The following is a 19,263-nucleotide window of genomic DNA, read 5'->3' on the forward strand; positions in this document are numbered from 1 at the left end:
TTCAGCAATGCAAGGTCGGTTTAATAGTCAATGTGATTTACCATATTTTAACCCAAACCATCTCAAAAGAAGCAGAAAAAGCATTTTAACAAAAGCGAACATCGATTCCTGATAAAGACTGTTGGCTAATTAGGAATAGAAGGAAGCTTCCTCAACTTAATAAAGGGTATTTGTGAAATATCTATAGCTAACATCATACTTAGTGGTAAAAGACTCAATGCTTTATTCCTAAGATCAGGAACAAGGCAAGGATGTCTCATCTCACCACTTCTATTCAATATTATACGGGAGTTTCAGTGCAATAAGTCAAGAAAAAGATAAAAGACATCCAAGTTGAAATTGGAGAAGTAAAGCTATCTTTATTTTTAGACAACGTGATTATTTACGTAGGAAGCATTATGGAATCTACAAAAAAGTTACAGATGATTCAACAAAAGAACAAATGATCGCATTTCTATATGTTAGCAATAAACAACAGGAAATTAAAAAAATGTTAAGCTACCATTTATCATAACATCCAAAAATATGGAATACTTAGGATAAATCTGACCTAAGATGGGTAAGATCTATATACAAAAAACTACAAAACACTGCTGAGTGCAATTAAAGATCTAAGTAAATGGAAAGATATACCATGTCATGGGTTGAAAGATTCAACATTGTTGTGATGTCATCTCTGCCTATGATGAAACACCCTTAAGAAATTTATTAAACTTTGTTCATCCTGCAAACCTGTGCTCACTCTCCTTCATCCCCCTTCTTCTTCATCTCAAACATCTCCAAATTTGCCCATTCAGCATGTGAAAAGCCTTTTTAGAGTATAGATTCTCATCAGAAAGGGAAAGCCCGAGTATTTTCCTTTTTTTTTTTTTTTTTTTTAGCCTTTGAGTCAAATGGGCCAGAATTAATTTTTACATCTGCAGGAAAGCAAAGAGCAGCTCTGAGATTTTATGTATGCATATGTGTATATACCTATAATTAAGCTACATACATATCTGAATAATTAAACTTCTAGGCTAAACTCTGAGATGTAAAGGACTTTCTCATTAATAAAATGTAAGCCAAACGGCTAGCAAAAGCACTGGGAATGAAAGAATTCTGAGCAAATTATAAAAGTGCTGGGGTCTCTGAGCTTTCCCTACAGCTCTCATCCTGGTTGGCTTTACTGTCCTGTCCCATTGGGTCAGGATGGCATTTCTGGCTCCATCCCACTTCCCTGGTCCCATCAGTCGAAACTGGTATGGACTGCAGGGACCAAAGTACACCTCCAAGGCCAGCTGGGGGTCAGTTAGGAAGAGCCATGGTATGTTAGGCTTGGCTCCTATGAAGGAGCCCAGCTCGTCCATGTACGTGATGTAATCTGTCTGCAAAGTCTGGCTCTGGCCAAACCTGAGGAAAGAAAAGAACATATGGGAATGAGGGGCACAGTAAATAAAGCACGAATTTCTTCTTTTCTAGCTCAGAAAATAGCATTTTAGTCGGCAGCTTCAGGATTATCCCATTCCTCCCTTTTTCCACAACAATGAGTTTATCATTTGTTCTGTGGCTATAAATGTGTCGATTCATTTTTTTTTTCCTCCTTCCTAACCTCTATCTAAATTTGATGTCATTTGGTCTTCTGTGGCCTGGAGTGAAAGGACCCCAGGATGCCAAGGTGACGGATCAACTTAGTTTATTCTTTAACACATGATTATTCTTTACATGACCTTGCTTGGGATCTGCCCCAGTGTTAGATTTCTGGGGCATGGCCTCATTTACTTTTAGGAACCCTGAAGAGCAGGCTACCATTTAAGAAATGCGGTTGACTTTGGGGCTTCTCCTTTCCCTGCTTCTTATTCCTATTGGCCTGTAATATAAAGGCTGGTAAGGAGAGTGAGCTGCGTGAATGGTGAATAGGCGCGTCCACTTCGCAGAGCCGCCCTGTGAACTGGATGAAATGCAGGAGAGATTTTGTTGAGTCTGAAGCTTCCACCTCTCCTCTCCTCTGGGTCCTTTGCCAGCAACTGTGTGGCAGAGCTCAGGGAATGATGTGTTAGAGCTTGAAAGAAGAAAGAATCTTCTTACACAGTCACCTCTTCATCCGAATGGGATTCATTATCTAATTATTCTTCCAACAGATTTTAATATAAAATTGGAAAAGAATTGATTTATATGGAAGTAGCTAACATAAAAAATACATTTAAATACGTGATGTCTAGCCACTTGAACTTTCTACAAATCCCATTTATGGTGTACTTGAGAACACATGTTTGGATGAATCAGAAAGGAATGTTCTTTTATTTTTTATTTTCTTTTTATTATTTGAGAGAGAGAGAGCACAAATGGGGGAGGGACAGAGAGAGAGAGAGAGATAGACAGACAGACGGACAGAATTCAAAGCAGGATCCAGGCTCCGATGTGTCAGTGCAGAGCCCAATGCGGGGCTTGAACCCATGAACTGTGAGATCATGACCTAAGCCAAAGTCAGACATCCAACCGACTGAACCACCCAGGTGCCCCGAAATGAATATCTTTTTAGAAGAAAATACTAGGGCAGGTGAACTCAGTTTGGTTCTTCATTTGGTTTTCTGATTACAGTGCTGCCATTGCTCAGTTCCCAGCTAGTTAACTTGCTGGCAGACATGTGGCTGATGGGAAAGGACTTCTTGGAGACATTTGAGCTGGATAATATTTTGTTTAGGAGGCCTGTCCTCTGCATTGTGGGATGCTTTGCAGCATCCTTAGTTTCTACACATTAGATGCCAATAGCATGCCCTCCCCACTTGTGACAACCAAAAATGTCTCTGGACTTTGCCAAATGTTCCCTGGGGATCAAAATCACTCCCATGGGAGAAACTACTCTAGAGTGTCGTTTGTACTATCCTACAGGTGACGTGTAATGACTATTATTTTCCTATCTCATACTGCTTGATCATAGCAAGTGTTCCAAAAATGTGAATTTTGACTAGTAAAAATATTGTAAAATATATCAACATTTTCCTACATATAAAGGAAAATCTTATGGTTTGTTTCATTAGCAAGTACAATCTCTTACCACTTGAGTTTTTTCCCCATTTTCTCATCAATGTCATCCATCATTTCATTTGTAGTTGGCAAGGTGCATGAGTCTAGAAGAGAAATGGGGAAAGAAGTATTAAAAAATATTTAAAAAAATCAGAAATATATAATGACACATGATGGTTTTTTCATAGTGTTTTTTAAAATTTCTTTATTTTATTTTTTAATGTTTTTATTTATTTTTGAGAGAGAGAGAGAGAGAGAGAGAGAGAGTGAGTGGGGGTGGCCAGCAGAGAGAGGGAGACACAGAATCCGAAGCAGGCTCCAGTCTCTGACTGTCAGCACAGAGCCCGATGTGGGGCTCGAACTCACAGGCAGTGAGATCATGACCTGAGCTGAAGTCAGATACCCAACTGACTGAGCCATCCAGGCACCCCTGATTTTTTTGTAGTATTTATGAACTGTATCCCTAAAAGATTTTATATCAAGAGGAGCTGCCTTTGGTATCTTTAGTAGAATAACAATTTATAGAGATAAAGGCTTGAGAAGTCAATGAACCCCCCTCTATGAATAGCAGGGCTGGCCTGCAGTGAGACAGTGGCAACAAAGAAGTTTGTAGCTTCAGATCACCTAATCTCATATTTCTGTAACATCCTGGAGGACCTAATCCCCAACATGCCTTAGATACACTTTATGTATATTAATATCATAACAGCTTCTTCCTACTTCTTATTTGCATCCTCTTATTAAGAATTCTTTCCAGAAATAATCTTCACTCTAAGGTACATGCCTATTAACATGGAACAGTGGAAGAACGCATGGGTTTTCCAGCATTAGCCTGCGGCCAGGAAGCATCAGAAAATTTTAGAGCTTTGCAATATGTTATCAGTGGAGGGGTCATCTGATTGCTGACTATAGCTCTTTTGCCTTTGTCACCATGGCAGAAAGCTATTATGACATTCACAGTGCATGAATACTTCCTAGTCATTGTTAGCACCTTACCTCTCCTGGTACGGTTGTGGTCAGATGTTTGCTAGAACTTTTGTCTGCTTTGATGTTGTGTCCCAAGTGCCAAGATGGAGCCTGGCACATAGTAGTTGCTCAATAAATATTTGCTGAATGAATAAATACCACCTTTTGTTTCATATACATTTCTTGGGCTTATGAACTGTAGCCATTTTTTTTTTTTTTTTTTTTTTTTTGTAAAACCCCAGGTACTTGGCACTGTTGTTCCTTTAAGAGGAAAACACAATGGAAGTATTTTACAGAGGAACAACCTTGTAAAGGATTTCATAACAGGGATTATTTCAATCATCCTTTGTGTACATTTGAAATAGAAGCTTACTTACCCACAACATTTTTAGAAAACATCCATTCTAGGATTGTAACGTTTTCTTCATTACCTGTAAATTTATTACCTAAGTTTTTACGGACAGTATGTTAGGTAAGGTATACCTGTGTTGGCCAAGGTTTTCGGACCCTTGAATAAAAAGACACTTTAATAATGATCAATATGACTGAAGTAAATTAAATCTATATATTTGAGACATTGCCTTTCTCCATGTAATCCTCATGTTCTTGATTTCCTTACATAAGCATACTTGTAGACCCTAGGATCTGGATTGGAGGGGGAGGAGAAGATGGTGCATAGAGTAGGAGTGGCCTGCCATTGTTATTCTGACACAGTTTGATGCCAATCGGGTGCCCGCAACATCCACCAGGGCCCTTCTGACCTTCACAATGTATCTTGACATTGCAGTTATCCACTGCTGTCTTTCTCTTGCTTAAAGCCTTGCAAACTCCCTCCAATAGTCCCTCCAATTTCCCTATGAGCTCTTTAACACAGGTCTTAAGGCCATCTGTGTTCTAGTCCATCTCTCTGTTTCTTGCCACTCCCTGCCTCTGATTTATATTCCTGTACAGAACATCCTAAAACTTCCCCTATTTTAGCATCCCCCTGGCTCTATTTTAGGCTATCTAAGGTCACGGAGTGTGTCTTGTTCCCTTTAGATCCTTAGCACCTAGGACAGTACGTGGCATATAGAAGGTGCTCAGTAAACGTTCACTGACTAAATGGATAAAAGACAGAATGGTCGACCTACTTGCAAACACTTTAGCAGCCCAGCGAGCCTGGAGGTCAGCTGTGGGGATGGCAGCCCCAAGGGACTGGACAAGGCCAATCACAGCCAAGGTTGGCTTCTCCATTAGTGGGGGGAAGATGCCTTTAAACAAGGTGACCTCATTGTTTCTGCTTTTGATGATGGAGTCATCAAGGAAGGGGTAGGCATAATCATAGCCTGTTGCAAAGATGATGGAGTCTATGGCCTCAAACACAGTCCCATCCTCAAACACAGCCGAGGTCTCTGTGAACTCCTTCACATTGGGCTTGATGGACACAGTGCCACACAGGATGCGGGATGGGAGCTCATCGTTGAACACAGGCTCTTTTCGCAGGGAACTGTTCAGAAACAAGAGACAGACTTTTGCTGTAATGTACCAATTCCAAGAAATATCTGCAATAGTCCATAGCACTGGAACCAGATTTGAAGAGCTAAATATTAGCATGAGGACCTCTGAACTCTTCTCTTGTGGCAACTTTTTTTTACTATTGCCTGCAACAATCCTTAAGAATTCTGTCTGAGCTGCCTCTTTGGGTCCTTTGAAACTTGAAGATTCCCTTATGGGTACTTATACTATTTGGAGATTGGCCAAATAGATGACAATCAAACTAATTCCTAGACATAATCAGTGGTTAAGAATGCAGACTCTGGGAGACACCTGGGTGGCTCAGTCAGTTAAGTGTCTGACTTCGGCTCAGGTCATGATCTCACGATTCATGAGTTTGAGCCCTGTGTCGGGCTGCATGCTGACAGCTTGCTTGGAGCCTGGAGCCTGCTTTGGATTCTGTGTCTCCCTCTCTCTCTTTGTTCTTCCTCCGTTTGCACTCACTCTCTCTCTCTTTCAAAAATGAATAAAGATAAAAAAATAATAGAAAGGTTTATAATCAATCTCCATCTCTCACTAGTGACTACTCTGTATTTGTTTCCTTATGTGTAAAATGGGGATAGCGATAGAATCTACCTCATACGATTAGAACTAAACGAACAATTACCCATAAAGCACTTAAAACAGTGCCTTTGCCTCATGCAAGCATCATTATTATACGTGAACTATTATTATAAGTAAGGTCTTTGATTTGAGCAAATCAAACTGGCTGTGGCGAGCTGTTACACTGTCACGTGGGGCTTCCTTTCCACAGCTGTGGTCCTAAAAGAAAGTGTAACAACTTTAACACTGCACTTTGGTTGCCAAAATTCTGGGAGTGATGTGCTTTGCGACGACATTCTTCATTTTGACTCACGTTTCCTTTCGGGGCGTTTTGGAATGTACTCCAAGTATCTCAAACACTCAGAAAGTTTATAAATCTTAGAATGTGCCTGTATACTTCCATATCTTTCTCTGCCTCTATCATTCTGGAACTTTGTCTCTTACCTTACCAGGTGACAAAAAGTAGGTCTCAGTAAAACCTGTTTTTATTCCCCCCACTCGAGGAAGGAGTGAGAAGGTGTTATCAAAACCTTAGGGTACTTGGAACCCTTTCTGAGAGGGAGCTTCATTCTTAGAATGAATGGATTTCCAAACCTATGTTTTGTTGTCTAAAGGGCAGAGTCAGACTCTGATTTGCAGTTACTCTTACAAGACCAAAAGTCTTCATCAGCTCAGGCTTTGGAGTGTCTATTACATTAAACATAAGTTTAAATGCATGAAATCAACGTTTTTTGTTGGTTAGTTGGTTGGTTGGTTGGTTGGTTGGTTTTATCTTTAAGGATATAGTAGTCTGCCAGACTAAGTAGGATAAATGCTGTGGAGTGAGGATTTGACTCTTAAACCTGGCATTTCCTATTTTAATTTACGGTTTCCTCTTACTTTGCCTTACCCGATTCTCTAACACAATGAAACGTTTCTTTGAAACGTTTTTAAGGATTTTATTTTCAAGTAATCTCTATACCCAACACGGGGCTCCCACTCACAACCCCGAGATCAAGAGTAGCATGCTCGCTGACTGCACCAGCCAGGCGCCCCCCACAATGAAACATTTTTGCTAGCATGGGCCAAGATGAAATTTCTTAGTGAGTCCTTTCTTGTCTTAGCCACTCTAATATTTTTCTATGGACGTACTGATTCTTCTACTTAGAGCACCTTTCTAATTAGCAGGTGTCAGGCTCTGTCTCTACAGAAAAATAAATAAACCAAAGCTTGTTAATTTTACCGGCTACATCAGTTTTGTGAATCTCCACTGCTTTACATGTTCCATGCCTCCTGACTGTCCTGCTAACATTCCAATCTTTCCATGGTGGAAGAGGTGTGTACTTTCATTCTGAGATTTTCTACTTTCTGAGACATGTCAATTAATACCACTTGGTTAATTGCTCCTTACAAGCGTATTAGAATATCCGAGACTAGTAAGAACCAATATCTGTAAAGCTTTATAGTTTACAAAATGCCTTATATATTTTTATCTTGCTCCATACCACAATAGTCTTGAGGAATAGGTATTAAAATTGCGATCCCCATTCACTTACAAGCATGGATGAGGGATTTCTCAAAAGAACAATTCATGAGACGGTTCTGCCCTCAAAATTCTATGCTTTAGCTTGGAGCTACCATAAATGAATCTGTCATGTCAGGGGGATCTAGTGCCCCGCTCCTTGGCCTTTTGTATTCTCCCATATTTCTTTCCCCGCCAGAGACATTTCAATAAGATTTTCAACCCATACATGCTCTCTGGGTATACTGTGCCACTCATGCAGTCCTCGGTTTCATCTCAACAACCTCAGTGAGACAGCTAAAGTAAGATCTAGAGAGAAAGAATTCAACTGAAGCTAGTGCCCCGCTTTTTTAAGTGATAAAATACGTGTTACTTGTAGTACCCATTTAAAGGCATCAGGCCGAAGTTCTCATGCTTAAACCACGTGTTCATCTTCTTCACGTATAACCAGTCAGAGACAAATGAAGGCAGGGCATTCCGGAGAAAGGATGCAAAGCGGGTAACATACACCATGTCCCAAGGGTAGCCATTGTCCCAAACCCGGCTCATGACCCAGGAGCCACTTCTGGTACTGATAACGACCTGGTGGGGAAGGCAACATAGACTTCAATGTCACACTGTAGGAAACAAGCAGATATGACACAATGGATATGTTTTATGGACATCTCCGTGCATTGCCCTCAGTATCCAGGTGGAAGCATTTTTACTTTTTTTTAAAATATTTTTGGGGGCACCTGGGTGGCTCAATCGGTCAAGTGTCCAACTTTGGCTCAGGTCATGATCTCGCGGTTCATGAGTTCGAGCCCCGCCTCGGGTTCTGTGCTGACAGCTCAGAGCCTGGAGCCTGCTTCGGATTTTGTGTCTCCCTCTCTCTCTGCCCCTCTCCCACTTGTGCTTTCTCTCTTTCTCAAAAATAAATAAACATTTATTTATTTTTTTTATAAATAAACATTTAAAAAAAGAAATATTTTTAAAGTATATATATATATGTGTGTGTGTGTGTGTGTGTGTGTGTGTGTGTGTGTGTGATATGTATATTCACACACATACACATACACAAAGAGAGAGAGACAGAGAAAGAGAAGGCACATAGGGTAGGGACAGAGAGAGAGGGAGGGAGAATCCCAAGCAGTCTCCTCACTGTCAGCACAGAGCCCAGCCCCATGAACCTTGAGGTCATGATCTGAGCTGAAACCAAGAGTCAGCTGCTTAACTGACTGAGACTCCTAGCCACCCCTGGAAGAACAATTTCAGAGAGTTGGGTCAGGATGAATCACCTATGACTGAAACTAGGTAGAGATGGAACTACTCTGTCTCTCCACCCAAGAGGGCAAGTGCATAATTGTTGAAATAATAAGAACCTGACAGCCTGGAACAAGAGAGCTGTGTATTCAGTTGTGACAGGTTTAATCTTCACAGACTCAGAGACATAGATGGTAGGCCTGGTGGGGACCAGCCAATCCAGGGCCTCAGTGGGGGTGGGTGGTTGAGGGTAGTTGCTGGGTTGGGTGGGAGAAATATAGCTAAATCTCTACCTGAAATTAGGCTGAGGAGATGTCAAGAAGTTAATTCTGTTCTTTGTCTGAAGTTTTCTCTTCCAGTCCTTCTGTGCCCACTTCATGACCTCGTCAGGACACTCAGACCATGGCAGCTGCCTCAGCCCTGAGAGCTACTTGTCTCTTATGCCACTTTTGTGATAACCCGAGGGAGTTTGACACCAAAAATGTCATTAGGTTTTATTCCGTTTAAGAATTTGTTTACTGAGGACCTATTTCCTTAACAATAGGTTAAGCTCTTTAAGGTCTGTTGGTCATGGATGATTCAGCATAGAGTCCTCTGGGAAGCCTCCCTTGACTTCATCCAGGCTAAGTTAGGTTCTCTTTTCGTGGTGCGGCCACACCTAATGTCACGGAAGGCTTATTACCTCCGTTCGTGAAGGTCTGTGTACCTGTCCTCCCACCTCTGCCCACTGACAGCTCCTGGAAGTCAGAAATAGTCTGACTTATTTCCGTGTTTATTGCTAGTCTGACATAGTTCTGGCATATAAAATGTGCCCAGTATTTGTTGAGCACTGGCTATTAAACGGATAGAAGACAGTGGGAACAAAATCTTCTATATCTCAGACCTCCAGAATGATAAGCAAAACACCTTTTGCATGGTAAGAACTGTGATAAGAACTACTGCTAAATAAATAAAGGCAGATCCTGACTAGCAACCAGTTTGCTTGGAGGTGAGCAGAACATAAAATTAAAACAAAACAATGCACTCATGTATGTCTACACACGTACTCTTACCTCTGGTTCTGGTAGAACGCGCTTCCTTGCTAGCATGGGCCACGTCACCTTGCTTCACAGGGACCATGTCTCTAGTCCTCCTCGATTCAATGGGCATATGCCACAGGTGGATCCCTTGTAGTATGACATGTGAGCACGAGCCTCAGCGCCCAAGCTGTTGATTTAATAGCACACCCGTACCCTAAGTTTGTTTCCCGAAGTGTACCTGTGTAGCCAGACGGCTGAGCTCGACAGCAATGTCAGATCCTGAGTTCCCCAGGCCGATGACAAGGACCTTCTTCCCCTTGAAGGCGTCTGGGTCTTTATAGTCCCTGCTGTGGAGATAGTGGCCTTGAAACTGGTGTAGGCCTAAGTGGAACATGAGGAGGGATTTGAGCTGATTTTCAGAAGACATGGTGAAGACTCACTTTTTCAATTTTTTTTGACTCCTGTTATCAGTCTTAATTTTGAAAAACAGTTTCCTAGTTGAAACACATTTATCCTTTTTGACACTAACCCCCCAAATAAGTACTTACAGTGCCTTAAAAACCTATGATATGGGAACTTCTATTTTGATAATAATGATAACTAATACTTATTCAGTGCTTACTGTGGGTTAGGATCTATATGCTTAAAGAAACACTTAATCTTGATAACATCTCTATATGGCGAGAAACATTATCTTTTAAAAGATAAGGAAGTTGAGACAAAGAAGTTAAGTGACTTGTCCAAGATCATATGCTAAGGAACTAGTGGAATAAGAGGTTGAGCCCAAGTGTTCTAAGCCTAAATATACTGCCTCTTAACCTTCATGCTTTCCATCTTCTATTCTCCCTGAATCTCTACTTATTCATGTATTTATTTATAAATATTTTCTAGATTTTATTTTAAAGTAATCTCTACACCCAATGTGGGGCTTGAACCCACAACCCCGAGATCAAGCGTCACACACTCCACTGACTGGGCCAGCCAGGTGCCTCTGGGTGCCTCTTTTAATGATCTCGGCCTGTGAACATCATGCCTTGAGATCAGAACTCTAATATTTTAGAGTAGACCTGTGTTCCTATTGTAATGAAGGAGGAAGGAAGGAGAAAGTGAGGTTACCTGTGTATTATATTTATTTGATGTTTGGTGCTTTTGCATACTAATGGAGTGTGCCACTACACACACACACACACACACACACACACACACACACACACTCACTGAAATTTCTAAAGTGAATTGCAAAATGTGGATATAGATGATATTTAAAAACCCTTCCTCCCTAAGGACCTGTATCGTCAACTGATCTCTGACTTGCAGCTTCTTGATTCTTTTAGCATAAGGGTTCAGGAGAACAATGATTTCTGTATTTATCATCAGACTTAAAAATTTGGTTTTGAAATCTTTGGAACCTTAAGAATAATTATTATGGACAATCTATGGAAAGATCTAGCTCAACCCTTGGTGCTTGTGTATAAATCCCCAGACTATTATACGTTTTCCAAACTTACCAGGAAAGGAATCAGTTGGTAGATTGGGGTATACGTGATGTCCCGAACAAATCATTATAGCATCAAAAATAGTAGATTCCTGTTTCCCATCCTTTTCTGAAACAACTTCCCATTGTCCAGTGACTAAGAAGCTGGGACATTTCTTTATGCTAGAAACCAGGGTCTTAAAGAAAACCAGAAAGAAATTCCTTCTATTTACAATTCTGTGGGTTTTAATTTTCTTGCAGTGTTTCTGCAGAGGAAGTAATTGTTATGAGCTTGCCTGATTGTTGAGAAATATAGGGAGGACATTAAAATAAGGAGTCACAGTGAATCTTCAAATCTTCCAAGGAAAATCACTCACTGGGGCCTATTTACTTTTGTGACATCTAGTTAATAGATTTGGGGTAAATTACACTGAATCTTGTGAAAGAGGCCATGTCATTTGCTTCCTACCATCCTCTACTGAAATTCATAGCCTCTTTCTCTCTGACCTCATTTTCTATCAATTCCATAAATGTGGGAATGTCTCAGCGTTCAATCCTTATTTCTCCGTGGTGACGTACCCTCTCCCCTGGAAATATTAGCTACTTCCATAGTATGACTCTTTATGTAAGTAAGTGTGAAATCATATTAAATTAAACATAATAAATAAAATAATCATAGATAAGTGAAATTGTATTAAATGTAATCACAATTCATGATATGGTTGATTATTTTTCTCACTACATGTATGTGCTTTGGATTTCACAGTCATGAACCGAGGTTAAGACCTGTGAGCAAATATGAAGTATTATTGTTATTTGCAGAGAGCACATCTCTGCCTTAACTGCTGTGTCTCCTCATCTAAGAAACTAAGTGGGTGAAGGATGAGGACAATGGCTGTATTATTCATTCATTTTTTACTCTCCTTATAATGGCAGAACTTCTGAAGAATGGCATGTTTTCTTGAACCTCAACTCATCGGCCTTGAACCCACAGAAATCTAAATATGGACTAGACAGTCTGGGATTGTTTCTAACACGTGACAGTGTATGGGGTGGAACATATGCTATGATAGTATAGGCTTCTCCAGTATTTGCGATGATATTCTAAAAGTTCTCGGACACTAGTGGAGGACATTTTTAGGGGGGAGAAAGCACAATGCACGAATACTTTATAATCCGAACCAACATTTGATTGGTGAGCTGTCCAAACATGGAGCTCTGATTTCGGTAACGGAAGTCTGTATCCTTGCTTCCCACCCCCTTCCAACCGATAAACATACTGGGATCAACAGCACAAGGTGTAAGACCCTTACCTCAAACTGTATATATCTTAAAAGATTCTTCTTTTGAGCAAATGTCTTTATGTATTCCTGGAGTTTGCTGTGGTGCATGTAGTTGGGGTAATCATCAGGATAAGGGAAGTCTGGAAAGCACATCATCTCTTTGGAAGAGTTGGTGAATACCGACTGGTAAATGCTGGCTCTGCCCTCTTCAGCATGGTCCTAGGAAGAGGAAGAAAGCTTAAAAAGGAGGCCAAGGATGATGTTTCCCTCAGTGAAAATTCAAGTTTTGGTCGACTGAAACCGTTTTCATGTGTATAAAAAAAAGACATGAAAACAATTCACACTTCTCTGTGAGATGCAACAAAGAAAGCCTTTAGCATAGCACCTGGCGCAGAGCTGGGACCCTACACCTTAGTTCTCTTCCTCGAATTACCCCCACGTTACATCTGTGTTTATAGTCCCGTAGCGTTTTCTTCCTTTTTCCAGTCACAGCGCTGGTTCTGATCTCATGGTCATGTTAAAAGAACACAATTAAATGGTCCAAAGGAGGGTGCAGTTTTTAGTCTATTTGATCGGCTGTTTGATTCGAACACTTCACTTGAAGTGGAGGGTTTATTCATTTGGCATAATCAGGCCCCCTTAGATTCCTGCGTGCCACCTCGTTCACCTCATCCCCGCCCCCCAGGATTTCTGGTTCAGTGTGTCTAGCGGGGAGCCTGAGAATCGGCATTTCCGATAGTTGCAGGCGATGCTGATGCCGCTGGTCCGGGAACCGCACTTTGAGAACCGCTGCTCTCTTGTAGATGAACTCCGTGCTGGTGGACCTCCCTAACCACCAGTTAGTGGCACCTGCTCCTCACCGGAGAGACACAGGAAACCAGGAGCCTCAGAACTTGTATCAAATCTTGCCACTTCATTATGGAGCCGCTATGTGATTGAAAACTGGCTTCTTTTTGAGAAGTAGTTGAAGGCTACATGGAAAACAAGCATTTCCTCTCCGTTGTAAGGGCAGGATAAAAATTCACACAATGTGCTGCCTTGAAAGTACATTAAAAAGCTGGCAGCCTCCGCTTCCCCCAAACCCAAAGGAACCTTCATGAAATGTGGGAACGGGATGGAATGACATGTTCCTGCTGGATTCAGGACATCTATCATCCTCTAGCCCCAAACTGACCTCTGGAAGATACAGACCAAAAGTGCTAGAATGGTTGAGAGGCTTGGGTCTGGGGCTGGGGTGGGGGTGGGGGTGGGGACGGGGGCTGCCTGAGGCCCCTGTTTGGCTTTAGGTTGGGATGAAAACTTCCTCTATTCACGGTTGCTGTGTTTTTCATAAATAGCCAGGCTCGGAGATGTTAACGTTCTTAAGCCTCACTTTGAAATTTCTGCGATGATCAGAAAAAGGGTGACAGCTTGTGCCTGGCGGATTTTCAGGTTTGAGTCTTTCCCGTTCACCCACAGCCGTACCTTTGGTTGGTTGTGAGAAGGAGAAGTGAGCAGAAGGAGTGAGGGGAGGGAAGGCGGGCTTCAGGCAGGGGTCTGGTTAAAAAAATGTAAGACTCCGCTCTGGGAAACAGACTGGATAAGACCTTGGATTATTTCCATCATTAATGAATTTCTGCTCTTTCGCCTCCTGACCCCAGCCGATCATAACAGAGAGAAGAGTATGTACCCAACAGCTCCTTGGAATTTCCCCTGACAGGCTGTTCTACAAACAAAGGAAAATGCTTGTGTTACATAACAACAGACAATTGCTCCAGAGAGCTCGTATTTCCAGTTTCTGCTTGTGGCATAGTTTAAGTGGCTGGTGAGCAAGTTAAGCTCAGACTCTGCCTCTGGCTGAGAGGGCTTGCCCTAGACCCAGAGATCCAAGCAGCTGCGGTCACGTTGTCACAGCCTGTGTTGGGTTATAACTGCATCTGTGTCTCGTCTTTCCCGCTAGAACATAACCAACTGGGGGGCGAGGTCAGAGGCTAACTCGAGAATGTTGTGCATGCATGTCAAGCAGTCTGGCTTCATCTTCTTTCAGACTCTGCCTGTCAATCCCACTTCTGCTTGTCTAAAGATACCCTCAAGGTCCAGCTCCAAAGTTGCCCCCTTCGTCATGCCTTTCCTTGCCTCTCTCTTACCAACCTGAAGTCATCCCTACCTCTACCAAGCTCTGATTGACTTTACTGCCCTAATCGCATATTCGCATATATTACAGTCATTCTGAGACTTGTTTTCTCTGATTTTAAAAAGCTGGCTGCCTGCTGTACCTCTTATCTGCAGCTGTACCTAACACTGTACCCTATCCATAGTGTACTCTGAATGTACTTGTTGAATAAATGAGTGGATGAGTGGAACGAAAGTCCAGGGAGTTCTGGTTCCATTGTTTTCCCCTTTTGCGATCAAAATAATACCCATATTGTACACGGCTTGTTGAACAACTTGTTAATTAATCTTTTGAGGACACAAGGCCTTAATATTGGAGGATATGAAACTAAAACATGCTCGCATTCAGCCTGCGAGTGTTTAAGTCTCATTTGGTTTCCATTTTGCAGAAAAAGCACGTGGTGAAAAGTTCAGAATTATCAGGTGCCTTTCTTCCAGATTACCTTCTGCCTAACAGGACTTGCAAGATAAAAGCTTATGTAACACATTTTTCAAAAATCCCTTTCTAAACATGCATCGAACCCAGCAGGTTTTCTTGGAAAAGAAGAGAAGGGTTCACCTTTTGGCTATAAGGCAAATGGTGCAGATATAATGTCTTCATGCCAAGTATGTATCATCTACATCCAATCACAATGGCCGAGAAATTCAGGACAGAAAGATAGAAGTTTCCCCGACTGGCACACTGATGGTGACCGCATGTCCATGGGGTGCTGTTCACAGACTACAGTGGAAATGGCACTCTGGAGTTATGTCACATAGCGGTCCTCTACGTTCCTTGCCTGAGAACACCCTTCAAGTCTCAGCCAAGTACTCTCCCTGCAGGAAGTGTCCCTTGACCTGAGAACATTTCAGTAGCCACCCCCCACCCCATCTCCTAAATCTCAAAGCACTTGTTCATTAAGTTGACCATCACCAAGGGCTGTCTCATTGTTGTAAAGTATTATAATCTCTTATTTGAAATTCATAGGGCCAGATATATTTTGGAATCTGTAGATTTTTGGATTTTTCTCCATAACACTTCTAGTGAGAAGTGGGACAGCTCCCTATCATCAGACACAAGAAAATTTCTGCAGTGAAACACAAAGTGGGACAAATAAAGATTATAACTAGCCCAATGGCAATTCAGCTCATGTTTTCTGATCTTATGACTTCAGGAAAGGTTTTGCCATTAAATGAATTTTTGCCAATCTTTCTATCAAAGGATTGTGGACCTGTGTTACGGCTTGTTTCACCAAATGGACTGGAAACCATTTATGTAAAGTAATGATGTCATGCATTTGTCATCCCAGTACCTAGCACAAAACTCTGCCAAAATAGATATTCAAGCAGCATTTAATTGTTGCTAATGAGATCATGGAGAACCATTTCATGATTTAGGCTAAGCTGGTCACATCTCCCTAAGCAAATGTAAATAAAGATAATTGAATCCTTAAAAAAATAACTTTTGGGGTGCCTGGGTGGCTCAGTCTGTTAAGCACCTGACTCAATTTTCGCTCAGGTCATGATTTCACAGTTCTTGTGATCGAGCCCCATATTGGGCTCTGCCCTGATGGTGTGGAGGCTGCTTGGGATTCTCTGTCCCCCTCTCTCTCTGCACCCACCCTCTCAAAAATAAATAAATAAACATCTTTTTTAAAAAATAATTCTTGATCATTTCCTAATGGAGATGATCTTATATCTCATATAATACTTTCAGGATTATTGGACCTCACAAATTAAAAAAAAAAAAGACTCTTGAGATGAATACAAAGATGTCCTAAGTTAGCACTGGTATATTCTACTAGAGCAACCTGTTGTTGTAGGTTGGGCAAGCACTGAGACCAAGACGGAATTTGGCTATAAGGTGAATTTGGCTATAAGGTGGATATAACATCTTCATGCCAAATATATATCATCTATATCCAATCACAATGGCTGAGACATTCAGGACAGAAAGGATAGAAGTTTCCCCAATGTGATTTTCAAAATTTAAACATGTTTTGTATAGTGAATATTTACTAATTATATCATTTGTCCAACCATGAGCCTGAATGGCAAAGACAAATCAGTTTTTTTTTTTTTTTTTTTTGGTTTTGGAGTTGGTTGGAGTATTCAATAACCACACACACAACACACACAGTCATTGTTTATCATAACTTACAGTGTCTTCCTGATAGACATGCGGTAATTATAGAATCACATCCCATTACAGTTGGAAGGCATATTAAAGGAAACTTAATTTCCAACCTCAACATCTGACAAATGAGCATTTGAGGTCCAGAAAGAAAAAAGCGACTTGCCGAAAATTAATCTTTCCGGAAAACCTAAGAGTTGAAACTAACTGAGAACTTCTGATCTTGGTCTACCTTTCTCCTTTTCTTTTTCTTTTCTTTTTTAATCCCCTTTATGTTCCTAGGATTTCTGAGCAATAGGGAACAGGGATAGATTCCATTCATTTACATGGGGGAGGCAGTGGTGCATTTTTGTTTTTGTTTTTGTTAGAAATTACCGACATTAGCACCCTTTACAGACTGGAGATCTGGACTCTGTTATACAGGTAACATTGTTTTATGAGCTGGTATGAAGTAGTTTTGAGTGATTGGACATTAGCATGATGGGAGAGAGAAGATTTTACTTTCCAGATCTGGAGCTTTTGTGACCTTCCTCCCAAGTCTGAATAGAACCGATCAGATTTGGTTTGCAGAGCCACCCATCTCCCTTCTGTTGATATTCCAGGGCTTTCCCACTCACCAAGAATTTCCACAGGCCTCCAATATCATTGCTCCTCTCAAAGCAGGTGGGTTCCAGCCCCTCTTCCAGGCAGCACCGGATGGAGGCCAAGCCACTGACACCAGCTCCGACGATGGCCACTCTCTTCCCCATGATCACCAGGAGGAGGGTCTGGAGATAGCTTCTTCAGAAGAGTGTCCCTGAATACTTAGGATTTTTCGGTAGGAAGAACCAGCCAAGGTTTATGGGTCAGGATCCTCACCTTACGACAAGAAGACATAATGCACATTAACAATTTATACTCACTAATTTTTTACCACTCTTGCTATTGTATGATACCAAATCTGGTTTCTTCTCCAGCTTATTCGAGATGCCCCAAATAGCAGAATCAGGGAATGCTGGAGCAGGAAGGACCTTAAAGTTCATCAGTCTAATGCTCTCAAGTACAAATGCAGCAATAGTCACTCCTAGAAGATTAGAAATTGTTTCTTTGACATCTTGCAGCTAACAAGCAAAGGAGTTGGAGTCAGAACTGAAGCCTTCTGCATGAAATCCACTGTTCCAAATCACCCCTACTCACTTTGAATGCTTGGCTCTACGGGGTTTAGTCTTAATGCACTGCCTTCCTTTCCTCAGCGAGCGGGCAGTGCTTTAAATGTAGAAAAAAATGGCTTTTAACATTGTCTTTTCATGTAAAAATTGAGGAAGGGGGAGGAGTTATTAGTCTTAAAGTAGAAATTCCTTTTTTTTTTTTAATTTTTCATGATGTAGAACCCTGCTAAAGAGGAGGACTGAGTGTGGTGGAGATAGCAGAAGGGGGGAGAGGGGGTAGAGGAAGAAAGGGCTTGCGGAAGGGCAAGAATGAGGTCTCTGGCCCAGGCTCCAAAAAATAAAATAGTAACTGATACCATCACGGAGGCTGTAAAGTGAAGCCTCTGGAAGATTAACAGAACAATGGTTCTTTTATTTATTTTTGCTTTGGAACTTCAGAATGTATAAACAAATACTATGCACCTGGACTATTTGTTATGCCAATGGTGAAAAAAAAAACCCTCATTTTTTTTTTTAAACTTAGGAGGGTATGATTTGAGGAGCTGAGCTAACCCTTGGAGATGATGGGTTTGTAAAAACTAGTGAACTCAAGGACAGAATTGTGAAGTCACTTGAGTCTTGTCTCCAGCTCTTTCCCACTTCCTCCTGCCTTTCCTGCTTCTATACACCTCCTTCTTCCCCTTCTTCCTTCCCACCCTTCCTTCCTTTTGTCTGAGTGCCTACCTTATGTCTTGGGGATTCAAAGGTGAAAAGATCCAGTGCTTTCCATCCAGAAGTGTATAGTCTAATGGAGAGAGAGATGATCCATCAATGTCACCGTGGAAATTTGATTCGGTGAGTGCTGGCCCTCAGGTGGGAACATCTGAGTCTGTCTGAGAGAAGAGTAAAAGAGGATTCAAGAGGAAGGGAGCCAAAAACTGAGTGTTGAAGGAAGAATAGATGCCTGCCAGGTAGTCAATGAGCAAGGAACACATGATGGGCATGGAGGAAAAAATGGGCAAATGCACAGAAAAGAGGCCTTGAGTGATCAAGTTACAATTAGTTCAGTGTTGCTGAGCAGAGGTGATGGGGATAGCAGAGGGTAGACTCAACATGCAGGGCCCTGATTATGAAGGACTTTGAAATGCCACACTCAAGGGTTTGGATACCATCCTCTAGGTTATGGTGATCCACTCAAGAATTCTGAACGAGGAAGTGACAAGGTAAGAAAAGATCAGATTCATATGGAAGCTAGCCAGACAGCTGGATTCATATGGACAGTGGCTAGGATCAGGGATACCAGGATGT

At 41.5% G+C, this 19,263-nt stretch overlaps 1 protein-coding gene across 2 annotated transcripts; it reads right to left on the reverse strand.

Moving 5' to 3' along the window:
• Window positions 1–333: 333 nt before the first annotated feature.
• On the reverse strand, window positions 334–18,126 carry LOC123585124 (putative dimethylaniline monooxygenase [N-oxide-forming] 6). 2 transcript variants are annotated; one of them, XM_045452952.1, is made up of 9 exons: window positions 18,005–18,126; window positions 17,446–17,686; window positions 12,595–12,783; window positions 11,316–11,478; window positions 10,046–10,188; window positions 7,929–8,128; window positions 5,100–5,455; window positions 3,035–3,107; window positions 334–1,389 (listed from the first exon to the last, which is right to left on the reverse strand). In XM_045452952.1, the coding sequence occupies exons 2-9, from the start codon at window positions 17,575–17,577 to the stop codon at window positions 1,047–1,049; spliced, it is 1,599 nt and encodes a 532-aa protein (XP_045308908.1). In that variant the 5' UTR covers window positions 17,578–17,686; window positions 18,005–18,126; the 3' UTR covers window positions 334–1,046. The 2 variants fall into 2 exon arrangements, with proteins under 2 accessions (XP_045308908.1, XP_045308909.1); XM_045452953.1 differs by lacking the exons at window positions 17,446–17,686; window positions 18,005–18,126 and adding an exon at window positions 13,425–13,522.
• Window positions 18,127–19,263: the final 1,137 nt, after the last annotated feature.

This window comes from Leopardus geoffroyi, chromosome C3 (assembly GCF_018350155.1).
Source record: "Leopardus geoffroyi isolate Oge1 chromosome C3, O.geoffroyi_Oge1_pat1.0, whole genome shotgun sequence".
NCBI classification, from domain to species: Eukaryota; Metazoa; Chordata; class Mammalia; order Carnivora; family Felidae; genus Leopardus; species Leopardus geoffroyi.